This window comes from Rhipicephalus sanguineus, chromosome 1 (assembly GCF_013339695.2).
Source record: "Rhipicephalus sanguineus isolate Rsan-2018 chromosome 1, BIME_Rsan_1.4, whole genome shotgun sequence".
Lineage (NCBI taxonomy): Eukaryota > Metazoa > Arthropoda > Arachnida > Ixodida > Ixodidae > Rhipicephalus > Rhipicephalus sanguineus.
Window position 1 is genome coordinate 289,106,625 of NC_051176.1, and position 20,239 is coordinate 289,126,863.

At 47.3% G+C, this 20,239-nt stretch overlaps 1 protein-coding gene across 1 annotated transcript in view; it reads left to right on the plus strand.

Annotated features, from left to right (window-relative positions):
* LOC119379220 (high affinity nerve growth factor receptor-like) overlaps positions 1-19,803 on the plus strand; it is a 413,588-nt gene extending 393,785 nt beyond the window's left edge. The window contains exons 8-9 of the mRNA XM_037648451.2: positions 810-968; positions 13,330-19,803. Of these exons, the coding sequence (XP_037504379.2) occupies positions 810-968; positions 13,330-13,590 (420 nt within the window). The 3' untranslated portion in view covers positions 13,591-19,803. The remainder of the gene's footprint in view (positions 1-809; positions 969-13,329) is intronic.
* The last annotated feature ends 436 nt before the right edge of the window (positions 19,804-20,239 follow it).

Below are 20,239 nucleotides of genomic sequence, written 5' to 3' on the forward strand. Positions count from 1 at the left end.
GTTCTTGAGCTCGAGGCCAGCGGCAGAAAGTTGGCCGTCTTTCGCCAAATTTTCGTCCCTTGAGCTTCTGGTTCTGGAGATAGAGATCGCGTTTAGCTTCATAAATTTTGCAGGAGGAGCAGCTTCCTTCGCAGGAGTAGCGACGCAATTCTTGCTGCGTGTACCCGCCGTCATTCGATCAAGAAATTCCAGCAAATTAGCCAACGAAATTCAGCCAAAAGTAATGCAGTTAGCGGGTCGAAAGTTTCTAAAACGGATTAACTTCAGTTGCCTCACTAAATCGGCGCACTGTGGCGAGCTGCGAGGCGAGAATGCCCACACAGTTGTTTGCACTATCCCGGCGAAAGGATGGTTCTCGAGGCTCGTTCACACGTGCGACTAGCACCGATCGCGCGACCAAGTTAGTAGCAAAGCGACTGGTCGAGAATGGCCGCAAATGGCCGCTTTAGTCGCTCGCTGCTAGATTTTTCCATCGCGCGACTGCAGTCGCGAACTTCTGAACCAATCAGATGCGCAGGAACAGGACGTCAGCTTATTTTACGGGGCAATGGCAATGCGAGCAGACGTGAATTCTGTGTGGCGACCAGTATAAGTCGCACGCAGGCGTGAACATTGGTGGCCTTTAGTCGCTTTTTGGTTGCCAGTCGCAAATGGCCGCGCGAACTGTGCTAGTCGCAGGTGTGAACGAGCCTTTAGCCTCGTATATGAACCGGCAATTAGAGAAGAAAACTCCACGAATAGTTTCCTTCATAGCGTTGTGACCGCACTCGACGCCAACGGAGGCTGACCACGCTGTTTCGGTCACGCAGATACGTGGTTCCCGCATGTTGCCTGTGCGGTGGATGGCCCCTGAGAGCATAATGTACGGCAAGTTCACCCTGGAATCCGACGTCTGGTCCTACGGCGTTGTCCTGTGGGAAATCTTCACCTTCGGAAAACAGCCCTACTACGGTCACTCGAACGAGGAGGTACGTACCCTGTCATTAGATATTCACTTTGTGTACCTGTTCATTCTTCAAATGGCCCCGCCACGGTGGTCTAGTGGTTATGGCGCTCGACTGCTGACCCGAAGGTCGCGGGATCGAATCCCGGCCGCAGCGGCTGCATTTTCGATGGAGGCGAAAATGTTTCAGGCCCGTGTACTTAGCTTTAGGTGCACGTTAAAGAACCCCAGGTGGTCTAAATTTCCGGAGCCCTCCACTACGGCGTCTCTCATAATCATATCGTGGTTTTGGGACGTTAAACCCTGGATATTATTATTATTCTTCAAATGCCATCTGCAAACTGCTACGTACTAAACGAAAGTTCTGCAGGGCGCTAGTTAGTTATTAAAGCTGTTGCTCCAAGCAACAAAGGGACAGGAGCGGAACGAGAAAAACAAAACACGACACCGAGTGCAAACTATGAACTGGTCTTTTTTATTCTGCAGGAAGGCGAGGCATAAATGTAGGCACTATTAAATGCAATTATATACTCTCTGGCAAGCTAAAATGGGGCTATCGTTTGCAAAAATGAAACAAAAAAAAACTTAAGCGGGAACGTGTAGGGTGCCCTATACGAGCCCGTTTCAAGAACGCGGCGCCATAGGCCGTTGGTATGGTTATATCACGATGCGATACCTTTGGTTCTGTGTCACATGCGCACCAACCATGGCTGTGGTTCAGTTTCCTACATGTTATTTCAGCCTCACTCGAGCCATGTCCTTCACTCCGTCAAAGAGACGCTGAAAGTGTGACGAATCAAGCCTCCAGTAGACGCGTATTCAGTCATCATTTCTTTACCATGCTTAGTACGATTGGTAGCAGCCCGACAATCCGTTCAGAAAATAAAATATTTAACCATAACAAACTTGAATGTTCCTCAGCGACGCACCTGGCAACAAGGAAGAAAAAGCCGTGATCTCTTCGCTGAAGCTATGCAGGACTTCAGCATAAACTTTCCCACTTATTCGCATTGCCGTGCTCGGGCAGAATAACCAGTACGAGTAACCCACACATGAGCAATTTATTTTTCATAAAACTGGACACTTCTTCAACGTCCCTGCGTTAACGTTACCGGCACATATATAAGAAAAAAGCCCCAACCATTTCCTGAAACACGAGGTAAAGTAAACGCCAAGTGAGTTGTCATTCAGCAGCTGCTTGCGCTAATTCGCGCGACAGGGCAATTTCGCGCACGGGCAGACACCTCACACCAAGTGCTACGCATTTTTTTTTTATGAATGCATCGCTGGACGGACGACTTGGCGCAGCGAAGCAACAGCGTACTGCATGCTTCCCAGAATTAACACTTCAATAGCTCCGGTCTGATAAGCAGGACGCTAGCTCTCTGGCAGCAGAAACTGCCACCATTGCAGAGGTGACAGCCGACAGGAATTAATTTTAAAAAGCAGCCGTTCTTTTTAATTTTTGTTTGATATTACTTGGGCACCTTCAGGTGTCTTCCTCATTTGTTCTCCTGATGCAGAACGATTTGAGTACATATTGTGAACGTTTTTATTTCTATTTTCGCAACAGCTAGTACACGTAAAAAAAGGGCCAAACTTCATTAAAACATTTGTAAGCGGCAAAATTTAGTCATCATGGCGGCTGTGAAAGTTAGTCGACGTATTCCGTTAGCTGTCGGATTTCGTTTAGGGGCGCTGAATATGTCCAATACACCTGCGTGCTTGACATTGAAGCTGAGCGCCGTCGGCGGACGCAGGCTCTTTCTCACCCCTATAGCAAACACTCCGCCATGCGTGGCAAAAGAAAAGCGGCGCTTCTCGTTTCAGCTTCATAGAGAACAACGTATATGACCAATTCTCTCTCTTTCTTTTCTGGTCTTTTTATTTTGGAGTGGGGGGGGGGGGGCGCTCTTTCTGAGCGCGTGTGTGAAAATTAGGGGTGCACGTTTTCTTTTGCGGCTTTCGTGCGTGCGACTGGGCGCGCATACATGTCACTGTGTTTTGTTGCGCTCCGAAACATCTTTCCAAGTTTCCTTTAGGTTCCAAGTATATGTTTTTATGTCAGTATACTAACTCGTACAAATAACTTATTCTAATATTTTATATCTTCTGCAAAAAAGAAAAAGAAAGCTTGGGGACCTAAATAAGAATTATACTTTCGGTAGCGACCGTAGTTTAATTTTTCCTACCAAACACAACAAACTGCATTCAAATCGGTCCCGCGGTTGCCTTGTAAAAGCATTTTCGCGTTCTTTGTGTATTTGTACAGGCGGTATCAGTTACCATGACGACCGAGGTAGGCAGTTCACCGTCGTTCACTTCGCGCTCACATCGTTTACTGTAAACGAGTACCAACTTCTTCAACACTTCGTTTCGCAGAAATCGTCTTTTTGAAGCCAATCTTGCATCGCAAGTTCCTTAAATCAATCAGTGGTTAAGTTAACCTGTCAAAGTCGGCAAGCGAGTTAAAACGTCTGTGACGGCTAACCTGTTGAGAGGGCGCGCTGAACAATATTGATTATGCCACAAAAACGAAATTTCCGCGGTAAACTTTTAATTGGTGCTGGCAACTAACAGCGCCCATAAAAGAGCACTTCAAACGAAGCTCGTGAAGAGTATATAATTAAAACTCCCCGTACTGCGTGACGATTGGGCCATTATACAGCTGCCCGCGGAGCTGTCCATTAATCTTCAAACGTTGCGCATGTGTGTCTTCTTCGACGCGGCCGCTCTATTAGAACCGTGCAGTGACTAGATTCGCCTGGCGCGGCAAATCGAAAGCGCGCGTCGCGGTCCCTGCCTTGCATTTCACCGTGGTGGCTGTCCAGGCCGACACGTGACACCAGCCACTGCATATATTAATAAAGCTCCTGCCACATTTTGTGCAAGATATTAAACGTGAACTGCGCTATAGCTCACTCTCGGCGCGCTTGCAAGGTTGTGTCACTGGCTTTAACAACGCAGCCCTGGCTTCCCCGTCTTCCCGTATTTTTACTGCTATAGACCTTTCACCTTAAGTACGAGAAACAATTGCTACACAGAAGAAGGGCCTGCCAGCTGCAACAGCTGCAACAGCTGCATTTGCTCTTTTCAAAATCGATATTAACTTTTGTGTCTCAACACGGGATATCAAATCAATATTTAAATGAAGTGCCCGAAAGTAAAGACGTGCGTGGTATCGTTTTGTTTCCAAATACGTCCGACGTATCCGGCTACTTTTCTAAAAGACAACGGCATATTCGCGAGCAGAAACCTTTGCCTCAAAGCCATATTCCGGAACGCTGCTTAATGCATCCAGAACGATTAGAACGCTTACAGAATTGTGGATTACGCCAGAATACTTTTAGCTTTTATGGTCATGGGATTTAGTCGTAATGACATATGACAGAGCTTCATACTCCGCACAAGGCGGCCGCGCTGTGGCCCCATCGTGAGAGAGACGGAATCTTTTTGGATAGGAAGGTGCTGCGGCGGCAAGCGCATGGTGCACGTATGAACGCCCGCTTTGGTGCTGCGGTTGTTTCCCGCGATAAAAGCTGAGTTTTAAACTAATAGCTTTTGCGCGATTCAAGTGGAATTCTTGAGTGTGACGCCGCAAGAGCGCTGCTTTCCGGGTTGCCGTTTTGATTACAGGAACACGACGGAGAAGCTGCTAGTTTGCGCGGTGATCGGAATCTGGCCACACAATAAACTAACAACTTCAGCTTCGATGTGAAGCGTGTGCGCATGTGCGCTAAGTTCTTTGACGCGAGAAACATTTACTCTGCACTTGATTTCGAGACAAACGGCGACGCTGCATCGGTCGCAAACCACTGATCGCCTTTGACTGCGGCATAAAAACCGCTTGCAATTTGTTTCTGACCCATCTTGGTATGAAGCGCACAACTCTTACAAGACACGAAGGACGAGCGATGACACGAAAGACACAAGCGCTTGTGTCTTTCGTGTCCTCGCTCGTCTTTCGTGTCTTGTAAGAGTTGTGCGCTTCATACCAAGATGGATCCATACCAACTTGCCCGATATAATTGTTTATTGTTTCTGACACATAATAACTATCAACGTGATAGCGTTAAAGAGATCGTTTCGCAGAAAGTCCGGTGTCGGTGTCGGCGTCGTCGTCTTTGGTTGTGAGCGAAAAATCAGTGTTGTCCGTGAGCGAAAATTCGAGGTAGATTCAAATAAAGAAATACTAAAAAAATCTTCGGTCGTGCGACCGGTGATTCGAAGCTGCGACCCCTTGCTCCGTGGCGCGATGCGTTTGGCCGCTCTGCCACCACGCATACATCCTCTATCATGCTAACGGCGAGCTACTCATATACTACACCATTTAGCGTTGGTGGTACGCACATCTCGGAAGTTCTTGAACGGCTTGATTATCACCCACGAGATGGCGCAAAGGGCCGCGCTTTTAAACGGCATCGCCCCCCCATGTGGCCGCGTTTCGTCGCTCCGCATGCATGGATATTGGACCCTGAGGGCGTCCGCACTTTAGCTTTCCTTGCGGCACGGTTTAGGTGTCCGCCGAGAAGCGAAGCTAGGCTAGCGATTGGGAAGGCGATGCGAACACGGTCCGATTACGCTATCGTGTTGCGAAGCTCAAGCGTCCTTCAAGTTTTTAAGTAGCTTCAAAGGTATGTCTGTTGTGAAATGCAGCACCAGTACGGAATCAGTGGCGCCATTTGGGCTACCTGGCGGAAAGCGCAGCTATTGTTTCTGCTAGGTGGCAGCAGATTCGCGCCATTTGTCTCCTGCTTAAAGCAGCGATTATTCGCTTACTTTTTATCCAGGGCTCGCCTTTTTATCCAGGGTTCACCTCAAGTTTGAATAAAAACTGCTACGACGAATGGCTCCGAAACAATTGAGAAAGTAATCGAAAATCACAAAAAATAAAAAATAAAATAAAACTGTTTTTGACACATAGGCACTGTGCTTTTACTTGTACATCTGCTCTAAAGGTATTCTCCTTAAGGGGTATTCGGACGGTGGACAAATCCTCGGAGGATAAAGGCGGAGCCTAGTGACGTCAGCTCGCGAGAAGTCTCCACAAATGTCCCCCACTCACACGGACGAGGCGAACGGAGGGGGAGACCAGTGTTACTAGACTACTCTGTTGGCTTGTACCACCCGTTTGACGAGCTGCAGACGACCATGCAGCTGCAGACTGGACACTCACTGCCGCTCTTTGCAGGAGCAAGTGCAACAATGTGGCAAAACAAGAGTCCGAAATTGCGCTATACCCCCCACCGCCGGGGGATGGTTCATCCTATCGGGGAAAAGGTCCCCGTCTCCTCCGAGGAGTCGCGGGGGGGTCGCGCCGCTCACTAATCCGTGACGACGTGGTCACGTGATCCGCAATCCCCCCGTGTCCCCCACCGATTTCTCCCTCGTGTGAATACCCCTTAAATGGGGGTATTCACACGAGGGAGAAATGCTCGGGAGAAATGCTCGAGCACACTAGCATTCATGCGCCGCATCAACATTTATTGATAAGAGGCGAGAGTTAGGGGAAGGGGTGCCATGACCTCCCCTCGCAAACTCTTTCATGGGAAGTTCTTGATAAAAATATCACGTGTGAGTCGTGTATTTCATAAAAATGTCCTTACTGGATTGATATGTGATAATGATGACACATGACACACGATGATAACTCGTATTTGAAGGTACAATATCAAAAGCTGTATCATAGAGCTCTGATTATGTGACATTATGGCGTTAAAGAGGATTGACACGATGATTTAAAAAGCTGATTTTACGCCAACGGACTCATGAGTTGACTCATTCAGGCTCAATCAGACTCAGGTGAAGCCGTGAGTCTGAGTCTGAGTGAGTCCGCCTGAGTAATATGTTGGTGAGTTTGAGTCCGAGTGAGTCCGACTGAGAAAATGTTTAGTGAGTCTGAGTCCGAGTGATTCCGGTAGAAGAAAAGTTTGGTGAGTCTGAGTCCGAATGAGCCCTCAGAGAAAAATATATTTGTTGAGTGAGTCTGAGTGAGCTCCAATTTTTTTTTGCCGACCTCTGCATCAATCCTACCATAGAGAAAAACAAATTCACAGCCCAATTCTCTGCCCCTAACGGCAGAATGTCCTTACTTTTCCCGCTATTTATTTTTGTCTTTTCTGCCACCTAGCCGTGTCTTACCTATTTCTATCGCGGGCTTGTTCAGCTTTCCGCTGTTGTCCCTAAAAGCCAAGGCTTCACGTAGCCTCGTGCCCAAACGTACACATGGGTGGATGTTTCCACATTCGATCAGAACATGCTCCACAGTTGGTGATGATGATGATTTGAGGCTGATCCCTTTCTATCGGGCGGGCAAGATTAATTTGCCCTAGCCAGAAAAAAAAAAGAAAAGACCTAAAACGTAAATAAACTAAAACACTCCACAGGCGTACGTTCACCTTCGCGCCACTAGCGGGGCCAAGGTGAACCAGGCAAGCACAAAATTGTTATTGCGGAAGCATCGGGCATTCTACTTCCAGTGTAAATGCCTTGCAGCGGCACAATTACGAATGAGTTGCCTTTTTAATCATTTTTTCCCTCAAAAACACTAAGCGAAAACAAACGTGTTCATGACTGTGGTTGCACGAAGCGTCACAAGATGTCGACACCATCGTTCGGTAACCCCGCATTGCCACACCCGCTAAAAAGCTCTCATATGATTTCGCCGCAGCGGTAACTCTATATTATCTACCTTAAGTATATAGTTTGAGTGCAGTTGCCATCACCATTTAGTGGTTTGCGCAAACGTAAAGGTATACGTTTACGTACGTTACGTAAACGTTTACGTATGGGGAGCTAAAACTTTTCGAAAACTTGCGTTCCACTAACACGGTAAACGCAATCCGGTATTCCGGTAACACGGTAACGTTAAAACGTATACGTACAAGCTAAAAGTCTCTATTAAAGGGCTCTGACTATACACGCAGACCTTGTCGTCCTCATATGCACTATAGATGGGGCGAACTCCACCTACAGCATTCACTGCCTTAGGTACACGAATCAGCATCAAAGTATAGTTGCACGTGGACACGGCCGATTACGGTTTTAACGCATGCAGATGCGCGACGCCCTACACACGCCTTAGTGGTTTCCTAGTTTGTATTCATAGTCCGCATAGCGGCATTAATGAACAGTCACCGGAAGATATCTGTAGCCGACTTGAAGAGCGGGCGGCGAAGATAAATGTTCAGATAGAAGTTGCGTTTCGGTTAGTTAACGTATTCGTTAATTAATTGATTGCAGTTGTGACTTTCAAGTGTTCGTAACTGTGAAATACTCCGACACGGGCGCATTTTCCCCAACCACTCACGCGGATCGGCAGTAGAGTGTCATTGCTCTCTCCCATAGGCGTGCGCACCAGGGGGGCAGGGGGTTGGGGGGCGCCCCGCCTGATCACCAAGGAGGGCGCGCAAAGGCCACGCAGGTATTGAACGGTAATGGCGGCCGAAGGCCCGTAATGTTGCATTCCACGAACTGTTTACTTCTCATCTGTACTGCCGGTTAACTAGGGGCCAAAGGCAGGCCATTGTGAGAAGCACGTCATCGCTCCATGTCCTTTCTTTTCATCCGCTGTGAAGCATGTTGTCCTTTGGGCTCGTCCAACGCGAGGGGGGTCGGGGGGGCTGTGAAACTTTGCCCCCCCCCCCCCCCCCCCAATGTGGAACCCTGCGCACGCCTATGCTCCCTTCGCAAGAAGCGTGCGTTGTAATAGCATTGCGTCGAGAGGCGCCGGATGTAGTGCGCTTTTCGCCCGTTGAAAATGCGCGTCAGCGCTTTGGAAGCAGATGCGACAGTTGTTCCAAGTGCGGTGAACCGCGACCGAGAGGCAGCGACTGCGCTCATACAAGCACGCTCCATCGCAACACAACCAAAATGAATAATATCGCGAGGAAAGCGAATATTTAACTGTTCCATGTTCTTATTCCGGACTATCTTTTACATGCCACGCCCGACGAGGTACGTCAGACATACTTCTGAATTAAAGAAAAAACTGACGCATTTGTCTAACGTACCTATAAAAAGATAAATGTATAAGTCGGATTTAGTACATTTAAATAAAGCCATATTTTAAAAAGCTCGCTCATTTCCTCTATATTAGGATCCTCTATATTAGGATCAATTCACACAGAGAGCGCAAGAAATCTTTTATTGATACGAAGTATTTTTTTTTTTTTGCTATCAAGGCACAGTGCGGTAGGAAAGTAAGTCGGTAGGTACCCGCCTCGCCTCGTTCTGGACCTTTTAAAAAGATGTGCGTGGCTTACGTAAAATAGAACCTTCGAGCACAGCAGACCGACACTCTGACCATTAAGCGTCACGATCGCCTCAGTTTTTTATTTATTGATTAGGCCACAATGGCATGCCTACCTCACTTCTTGAGACGCATGCATACCGTGCCAGTTTTTCGCAATCTTCCCTCGTGCATACTGTCGCACTGAGAGTGCAGCTCCTTTGGGATAGGGTTACGTTTAATCAGTACTTTCGCACAAAATCTCATGCTAAGCAGTAGCTGCGTGGCACTGTATTGCCGTTACGATTGGCCTAGATCTGACAGGCCGCCGAAGTACAAATGTGATTGACATTCCACGATATAGACCAGATGACAAAATATAGCTATGTCCAGTCGTCTGACATTTAGTCGTGGTTGGCGCTAGAATCCGAGCTTCTCTCGCTTAGGCTCTTCGACAACCTATGTAGAACCCAACAATGTCGTAAACTCGCCTCTTAACGGCTGTAGTAAAAATGATATCGTTGCTGTAAAAGAATAAAAAAGGATGATCGCCGTCATTGTCTTGCTGCTTCGACACACACACACACACACACACGCACACACACACACACACACACGCACACACACACACACACACACACACACACACACACACACACACACACACACACGCGCGCACGCTTGTTTGTCCTGTCTTGAGTCCATCGGAGAGGCAGGTTGTCTATTAAGCTGATAACAGGTGCATTCGTGCCAGCCACTGTTTCAGTGTCACGGTGCAAGACAAAACCGCGCGCTACTTTATGATGCCGATAAACAACCGTACGAGAGCGAAGCCATTACGACCTGTAACCGGGCTTACTTAGAGGAGTCAACTCGCTCTTACTTCGATGGTAGCTGTCGGCCAAGACAGAGGGGCGGGCTCTATCGCGTTTGCGGCGTTTGCAGCACAGGGGAAAACGACTTCTGTACCTAGTCCTTCCTTCGTTTATTCTTTTAATGCATATTTTGCAGACTTCGCTCCTATCTTAAAGACGGAAAAGAGGAACGCGGTGCCAGCAATTGATTTTGATGGTATTAATGACGTTTTGACACTTTCTCAGGAACATCTAATTAATCACCTCAACATAAGGTTCACACATTTATCCTGAGTAGCTAATTAGTTTGCAAAATACTATAAGTAAATACTATCAGCTAATGCGGCGGGTGACAGCCTCTAAATAGTCTTACGTAAGTTAAAATTACTTTTATAACAGCTTAACGAAGTTCACTCCGTATTCTCCATATTACAGACATGGTTGGAACTATGCTGTAAGACACACGGCGTGGCCTAGCGTACGTTAGCCAAACTTTTTCAGAAAAATGATAGAATATACGAGGTCGCAACTGGTTGTTGCTATTATTAAGCCTTTTGGCCTGTCTTGAGCGCAAACAGCTTGGCGGCCTTACGTAGTCTTCCTTTTCTCCTGCGATGAACTCGACGTCAGCTTCTCTGCGTTATGTATCACCAAGGGGCAAAGCACGCTTTACAGGAGGAAGTGCAAAACTGTGAAAGAGGGGGTTAATAATTACGGTGGACATGACGCACTGAAAACAATTTATTCGTACGTTTTTCAACGCTCCAACTTACCTATCGTAATTCGCGCCCTGAGTACAGTAATTAGAGGTGCATTAAATCATATCAGTGGTACAATTAGGAGACAAAAAGTGCTCCTTTGCGTGGCTGGTGGCTGCTGACCGAATATCATCAGTTGCGTACGCGCAGATTTAACCAGTTTTAAGAATTTAGTTATCGTTTGCTGGGACAAGCTGTTTATGCAAAGTGCATTTTACTACCTCACAATCTGACCCCCATTCCACAGGTTTAGGCGTCCTGTAAAGCGTGCGTTGCCTCCTAGTGATACGTAACGGAGAGAAGCTAACATCAACTAAGTTCATCGCAGAAAGGGGGGGGGGGTAATTAAGAGAGATGAAGGAAAGGGAGAAAAGGTGAACGCAGGACAAAGTACGCAAAATAATATTACTCCAGTTTATTTCAGGAAAGCAACATGCTTGACATTATGCCCGGCTCGACATAAACCCTTTCAATTGGCCTCGAGATCGAACAGAGTCGGCATCTAGCGGCGAGCGGACCAAACCCCGAAGTGCACACAAAGCTTTGCTTTGTGTGCAGCAAGCTATCAAGAAGTCTTGCTCTCACACGTTATCTACCAGCCTAGAAGCACAGACTATCAGTTGAAAGGCGTCGTACCCGGATAACGTTATCTGCTAAGTTGCTGAAAAGGCCCTTGCAGTCATCACCTCTGGCAAGAAAGAAGAGCCCTCAAAGTCAGGTGGGAGCCTGGACAGACCGGTTGGGATCCTTTATATCCACAAATTCTCGCATAGAATTAAGAAAATTTTGTCGAAGTTTGACGTAGGGGTGGTTTTTTCCGCACCAAATAAGCTCAATGGGCTTTGCAAAAGAGTCAATAAATGTGACAGTGGAAGGAAGGAAACAGGCTGCAGTGTTTAGCACAAAAACAAATTTGTAGAATGCTCAGAAGGCGTTGTGTACAGCATTCCCATCTCATGTAATAGGAACTACATCTGCCAGACTGGGAGGCGCATTAATGAGAGACTTGAAGAGCATAATTACGCCTGTTCGCTGTTGACCCGCCCTGGCTTCCTACTGAGTAGAACGTAATTGCAAGGCGATGTTCCAAGACACAAAAGTATTGGCGCACTCTACTGATCAGATAGAGAGGGGAATCACCGAAGCTTTTGATATGCACATCAGCGAAGTGTGCGTCAGCGCTCCCTCAATTGCACTCTCTCAAAAGGAAAATGGCCTTTTTATTGCGATAGCAATCATATGGACAGTCTCGGCTGGTTTTTGTCCGTCCCCGTCCCCGCCCCTGTCATTCACCGTATTAGTGCGTATATATATATATATATATATATATATATATATATATATATATATATATATATATATATATATGTAAAAGTCCCAAAGAAAAATAATTCAGAAGAATGCTTCCGAAGCGCGGAATTGAACCAGGGAGCTCTCGCTCCGCAGCCCGTGCCGCTAGCCACTACGCCACAAAACGCCGACCCTCTAGGAAGCTAACGGCGAGCGTTATATACACACCGTTTACCGCTGGCCGGACTCGGAGACGGCAGACGCTTATAAGCGTTTCTTCATTGCCAGCGAGATGGCGCGAGGAGCGCACCAAAGGTGACTTCGCTCGGTGCAGCGGCCGCGTTTGCGAAAGGAGCGCGCTGGTCAAACGGAAATAAGTAACTGCGACATTTAGTTCGCGCTCGTCCTGTGTGTACCTGTTCGTTCGTTTCGTGCGTCCTGCTTTATGTTTCAGCAGTGCGCTTCAAGTATCGAGCTGTGACGCATGATAGTTCGCGCTCGTCCTGTGTGCGTTCTTTTCGTGCGTCCTTTGGGCTCGAGCGACGCGCTGGCAATTTCGAGCTGCTTTCCGTTCTTCGCGTTACATTCCAATTTGTTGCTATCGCATTCATTGCTTCGCTGTTGCGGCGAAAGTGTGACTATTTAGGGCTATCATGTCACAGCATGCATAACACATGACACGTGTCGGTGACGCTGTTTGACACGGGGACTGATATGCCTTTCTTTCTTATCGTATGCCGTTTTTTGACTACTGAATTTTTTCCCACCTTTTCCGTGTTCCCCCTTTCCTTTTCGAGTCTGTACGTAAGTCTATGCTCGAAATGAAGTAAGTTGTTAGTTTGCGCATCACCCTGTGTTGTCTGTCGTTTTCTTCTGTCCGTGTTATAACTGGCAGCGTATCAGAACATGAAGATATATATATCACGTACGTTTGCAGAAATGTCTCCGAAAATCGTCAAAGATATGGGAAATTCAATGTTTGCTCGCTGCCTTCATAATAATTTTTTCTGCGGTGACCGACATCTTAACATGGCAAAAAAATAAGCACGTGCTGATGTGAGCAATATACTGTTCACATGTAAAAGTTAAACCTGTGGCTACATTGTAGAAAATTTCATTAAGTTGACGTCTTTGCTGGGCGACATTTTGCGTTGAGCAAAAGAAAAAAAAAAGATTGTCGAAAAGCGTCAGTATAGAACAAATTCCATGCACCAGACCAAAGCGTAAGCCATATGTCCAACTTGATTCACTCAGGTGGTGAAGCTGATCCTGCAGGGCATACTGCTGAGTCCACCCGAGGAGTGTCCACCACACGTGTGCACCTTGATGGCAGGCTGCTGGAAGACGGAGCCGCGCGACCGCCTCAGCTTCAGCGACATCTACAAGCGGCTCGTGGACACGTACCCGCCACCTCCGCCGCCACAGGACGAGCCGGAGCCCCTCGAGGAAGAGCTGGACAGCGAAGACTACCTGGTGCCCAAGGCACCGGCCGCGCCCCGCCACCAACCCTGGTGAAAAGAACGCGCACAGTTCGCCTCCTCTCCATCCGGAGGCCAGTGGCGATTTCACAGTTCACCAGAATGTTGCGGGAGTTCGCCGAAAGCTTCAGCGCTGTTACTCGCCGATCGGGCGGTTCTCGGTTTGTGTGTGATGTACGGTATACGGTTGATGACGTGATTCCGGCTTGCCTGCGCTTCCATGGCTTGGGTCTTACGATAAAGAGGCGCTAAGATAGGAACGAAGTCGAGAAGCCGAACGTCTCGAAAGATCATCTGGTGTTTCAAGAATTGATGGTTACATCTTGTAAGGCAAGATGTAATCTTACATCCTGCAATGCAAGATACGCCAAAGCGACCCGACATGACAGTACGTCAGATGACGTGCGCGAACTAAAGTAACTGTGCTCAATTTCCTCTAACTACGTCTGGTAATCTGACGATAGCTCCAGTTGCGCAACTGGAGCTATTACTTAAAATAAAAGACTGCGCTCGTCCCCACGATGCTTACTGCAGCCGACATTGCAAGCTACAGCATGGTATACCGTATCCCTTCGACAGCTGTCGTGCGCAACGCGTGTGTTGCCATATAGCAGGATTCTTGGGTTGTATGTTTGGAAATGAAAGGGGCATATAGGAATCATGGCGTGGTTATACTGCTTCCCGTGCGAGGAGGACTTTGATTGCGCAGCAGTGGCAAACGTGTCATGTCGCTAGATGAAATCCTGTTCTTGTTAACAAGCCTTGACGAAAACCTTCAAAGGCTGTTTCAGAGGTTGTTTCATCTAGACATTCTTCGCGATAGCCTGTTCATGTAGAACCTGTAGAAGGACTGCTGCTGTTTGCAGGAAGTGTTTTGTCGGAAAATTTTGACGCAACGGATTAGGCGGAACATTTGTATGACGCATCCTTGGTGGCGCTCTTGGAGCTCGCTGACAAACAAAGATAACAGTTTCTTTTTATTACCGTGTGGAGCGGTAATAAAACAGATGTACATGCTTACGGGTTTAAGCAGCGCTACTGCTTTTGACGAACGTCTTCCTGCAAACGCACGTCCGCCTGGAGGCCTGTAGTAAGCGGCTCAACTCGCCATACCTGCTTCACTGATTTTCTTAGAGGCGATCTTGGCGCCACGTGTTTCTTTGAGCAAATCAGTGTCTTTGTGTCATCCGCTTTAAGTGCACATGCACTCTCATCTTTATATTTCTCTATTGCGCTTGTTTAAGCAGTGTTCGTGTTTATATTTATTGTATTTATTTCCAAACGTGTACAAAGTGTCACAGTATAATCGTTTGTGTACATAAACTGCATCACTGCATCCACATTGTGTGCGTAAGCTAAGTCGGTCATGTCTGTACAGTGTTGCATGAGATGCTCCAATCTGTTAGCCAACACGCCGGCATAAGCACAAAGTCATGTTGAGATACACACACAGTAGGGAGAAGAGCTCTAATTTTTGTGGAGATACGGTGACTCAGGACGAACTGCATAGCGTGTTTGCGGCGGCGCTATGTATGTGTAATGCCTCAGGCCGATTATCACCGCTCAATTACTTGTTATTTTTTATTCGCTTTTTTAAAAAACACGCACAGCAAAGTGTCGTTTACATTTCAAAAGAACTTACTGTACACCATACATGTGAAGGCAGTGGCACTCGACATGCGTGTCGGTAAGTCGAAACACCGCCAGACTCGGGCGACGCTTGAAGAACCGACGGCGCTTGGCCTTCCCCAGCTGGGTTGCAGAGTTCTATCGCGCTGCAACAGTTGCCCGGCAACGCACTACGAGACATTCTAAGGTGCCGTTGCAGGCTCTAATGGTGACTCGTGCGCTCTTTTCCTAACTTAAAAAGCGTAACTGCCTGCAGGACGTATAGAACACTAAGCATTCCGCTGGTCATCGGAGGACGGAGCAAGTAGCCCGTAAGGCCCACTCATTGCGTAAATGCTCGTCGGGGCAAGCTTGCACGTTTAAAGAACACGCCGTCTTTGTCCTTCTGGGTCACCGTGGCACATTTCTGTAGTACCTTGACACCGACATAGTCACGTTACGACTACCGTCCCTGCCTAAGGGCTGCACTGCAGGAAAATCATATCTTAAGGGAACGCAGTCGAGTTACCTTCAAAGACCGCTTCGTTAAGGCCTCGTGCAGTGAGTGAGGTTCGCGTAAAACTTGAAAGATTACTTCTGATTCGGACAAAGAATCCACAAGGGCGGTGACTACATTACAGCAGAGCTCGCGCAAATATCATGTTGAACAGTAATGGCTTAACGGATGTCTCTCTTGTTCGTTGTTGTGTGTTCAGTTCGCCAGAGTCTACAAACGCAGTGTCTGTGATAGTTGTTTGTCTCATCCGAAATGTACCGCACGCGACATCGGCACAAGTCATTTCTGAGATATTGATGCACCTAGGCATAGAGTGTTCACTGGACTGAACAGTATATCATATCCCCGTCGTTTATTTTTGCCTTAGGTCGGCAGCAAATCACGCGACAACGTGTTTGGCGAATTTAATCCAGGTGTTGTTGATGTTAGTATTTTGACAAGTGCAAACGACCATCAAATGTAATGCGACGCCAGTCTGAAATCATACGCACGAGCGGGTAGGCCAACTCAGGCACGTGTAAATGCATCGAAGCTTAATTGTATACTTGATATCTGCTTGTTCTTCGCTAAAAGCGTTACCTGAGTGTCAGAATTTCTCAGGACTACACTATTTTTTCCTATATTTTCCTACGGGTATTTCTCTTCAAATTTCCCTGCTCCTCGCCTTAATTCGACTCGCCACTTTATTTTACCAGTGGAATGCCGACTCCAGTACACACGCTTCCTGTCATGCTTAAGACCATGCACATGTAGCTTTTCTAATTATCTGGCCAATGCGGTTCATCAGAAAGTGTGAAAGAAAAGAGTGATTCAGCAACTATTACTCCTTACCGGACACGGTAAAAACAATAAAATGCTGAGAAAAGAGCAGCCTGCGACATTCACGCCATCCCAATTGTCCCGGAAAAAAAAAAAGAAAAAAGCGCACGAAACGCGAATTTCTAGACTGAATTACCAATTACAGCAAGTGGCAATGCAAAACTACTTACTTGGGACTAAAGTGGGGGCGGGGACTTTTCTCTGCGTCTTATATTACGACCATCAATATTCATTACTCTTATTCGTTATGGTTGCACGCAGGTTGATGAATGCGCACTTTTTGAGACGCTCTTCGGTCCGCCCCAAAAAAGCGGCATCATTTATCACGCGTTGTGTACAGGCATCAAATCAAGCATTCGTTAACGCGCCTCGCAGTGTAATTAGTTATGAAAGCGACAGCTTCTGCCGACGAGCGTCCTTATCCGGAGCAACCGTGTTAGGAGCAATGTCTGGTGTTTTTTTTTTTTTTTTTTTTCTGTATGCGTGTGCGCAGGATGTCACCGCGGCGTGTTCCCGCGGGTTCACGTGCGTTCAACTATGGGAGTGTTGGTACTTCGGCACAATGGGCGCCGCGAAAAGTTTCGCGTTAATCCATCCACAGTGTGGATTAATTTTTCCGATGCGTTTCGCGCGAATCGCGATCCACTGACGACGCCTGCTGGAACTTGGCAGGACGCTGTAACGCTGGGCGCAAGCTTTCAACCGCAGCGAGGCGACGCTACATCCAGCACTGTTTTCCAGCACTCGAGCAAACTTTCCGGGTGCTTCGACGCTGTAGTCGCCGTAGCACAATGATCGGGGCTTGCGTTTCACTGCGCTCTAAGGTATTTGCAAATTGTACTTCGAGTGACACTGTCGAAAATCTCCAGCCTCCACATTTTTTTTTCTCCTTGCTTTCGTGCCAGTGACAATAAAAGCAGGGCGAGGTGCCTACATTCGACGCAATGTTGAAATTGTCGTGTGCATACATTTTAATTCCGACTCGTTCTTATAGGTTTGGATGATGAGTTTGTACAATGAAGGGGCGCTTAATAATCGAGAAAACGTCTTCTGGCGAACTTTTGCCTGTTGCCACCTCCGTTTTCTCACATTTAGCATCGTTTGAATTGCTAGTCCAGCGAATGTGCACCACTCTGTCGACAGCACTAGTCCTAATCATGCCAGACGTTACTAATCGTCTAAAACGCAGCAATAAAGCAGCTATACTTTTCTGCATGCGGGTCACGCGTTTTCAATCGTAGACATAAGCTCAATAGTATGGAGGTTTCAAGCGGTATTTACAAAGCAGTGAGCCGCCTCTCAGTCGGTGATGACTCTTCGTACTGATTTCACGGTTTGCTGTAATATCTTTGAGCTCAGCGCCTAGCGAGAGATTTAATTTTCCCTAGTCATACACGCATACACGCAGATGCGAGCTCACGCAATCCGGGCTTGTGATCAGCATATCCTAAGGGAACGCGTTCAGTGTACGTTGCACTGAACTCCAAAAGCCCAACAGCATTTAGCATACGTCACCTTTTTTTTTTCTTTTTCCTTTTCACATTGTCGGTCAGAAGGTATGTAAAAAAGCTGGAATTTTTGTTTGAAGCTTGTTTGTCCCTACCACGTGAAGGAAGACGGTGTACGTCGATATGGCCATCGGCCCACCAACAAAGCACCAGCATTACGTCGCCGCTGCGATAACAATCTGCTCAGCACAGTTAGCATGCGAACTGTTTAAAACTCTCCGCGGGGCCCGAAAGCTGCGGACATATCGTTCTTACGCTTCGTATTTCTTTAAGCCACAAATCATAAATTTTCCTTCCTTTCTTAGTTTAATCCCAACTGTCGCGAAACTGGCTTTAGACGCAACAACGCAAAATATTCGTGCGGTAAACGATGATGATGATGCTTCTCCTGGGATGATTGGCACCTACCCACTCAGGTGGATGTCCCCACCATTGTAATGCAAACTTCTTTCTTACCGCTGAAATGCTCAGGTAGTGCGTAAGGTCCACGCGGTTTAAGTTAGAGCATCACATTAACGTGGAGCTGCGTTTCGATTTCCGAGCCAGGACTTACGAAATCGTACACGTTAATTAGCCAACTGCGTGCTTATCTTCAAATTAGTTTGCACGGGCTGTCGGTATATCCACCGGTATCACGTCCGTGCGCAGAACACTAAGGTATTGTGCTGTGTAAAGTGATCTTGGCTCAACACCGATGAACGCACAAGCGTAAGACTTTTATAGTGAAGTGAAGCGTACGCGCATCCCCATACCGAAAGTGCACGTTTTGTGGCGGGCTGCGTTCGATGCCGGTATATTCGTGAGCGTCCAGGCCAAATCCGTTTGATGTGCTTTGACGAGTGTACATGCACCACTAATATGCCCTTAGTTACGTGCATATCGACTCATCTGCGCAAACGAGTGAGAGTTTTCGCTTGAAATGTACAAAATTTCAAAAAAAGGGAGCATTTATACTGCGTCACGGCTTTCCCAGCGCATGAATGGTCTGATAGATGCTTCGTTGTAATCATGAAGCAGTTGTTCGTTGCAGTTGCATATATGATATATAGATACATGACGTCCGCAAGCACACCTCTAGTGTGCCAAGGCGTGTACATATTATACATGTTTGCTCTTTATCTTCATGTTATGTTCGAACTGCGGTGTAAGGACGAGAGATGTTCAAAACGCTTAATTTGTGCGGCGGCGGCCTGCGCTAGGTATATGAAGCAGGAGCACAATTAAATGAGCAAATCTGAGCTGAGTTCTTGTCAGCGCTGTTTTAATCATTTCCGACTGTTTGCGCATTGGGTCGTGTTAGTGTCCTAACTGCTGTTTAAGATCAATGCGCTTCTACTGGCCGGGAAGCTGCTGGAACTATGAGATATTCGAAATGACAAGTAAGCGAATCGCTATCAGAGACGTAGGGAATTACAAGACTCGGGTAAGGACCGCTGCTATCGCGAGCTGTACGTGGGTTACCGGCATGAATTACTAAGAAGCTGTCTAAAAAAAAGAAATAAAAAAACAGTAAAAGGAACAAACTTTCGTTGGTGTGCAGTAAAAAAAAAAGTCCGGCTGCAAACCCAATCACTCGTGCAGTTCGTTTTTGACAGCTCAGCAGCGCCGCCATAGCTTGCGTTGGTCTTACACCGCGGCCCGAACTCTAGATCACCCTTCCATTATTACCGACAACCTACGCTTTGGGAACGCCCTGTACATAGCTGTTGCCGCTTCTGGAACACTCCCCGTTGTAAGCTGCACCGCGCTGCAGGCCGACCAACACGACATGTGAATAAAAGCTTTATTTATCGACTAATCGTTGTCCTTACTGCCACCCGCCCAAGTGAGATCTCCACTACGGGGCGACGGTGGCAGAGAATGGCCGATCAACTACGACTACCACCGACTGCATCATTCCTTCCTGTGTGCGTGGTCTCGTTTTTCGCGCTGCTTACTACCACGTAATTAAATTATTGTGAGATATTACGCATCGAAAGCGCGATACGACTTTGAGGCACGCTGTAGTGGGGCACTGGTTCTAACCAGGGGCTCTTTAACGTGCGCCCAAATCCGACTAGACGGGAGTTATTGCATTTCGCCCCCAATCAAAATGTGGCCGCCATGGCTGCGGCCCTTGTCCTTCACTGTAACACCTTACCCGCTAAGCCACCACAGCGAGTCGCGCAAGTGTGTTACGCCTCTTTCAAAAGTAACCGTGCTTTGTACCCTGAAGGCTAAATATCTGCAGCCAG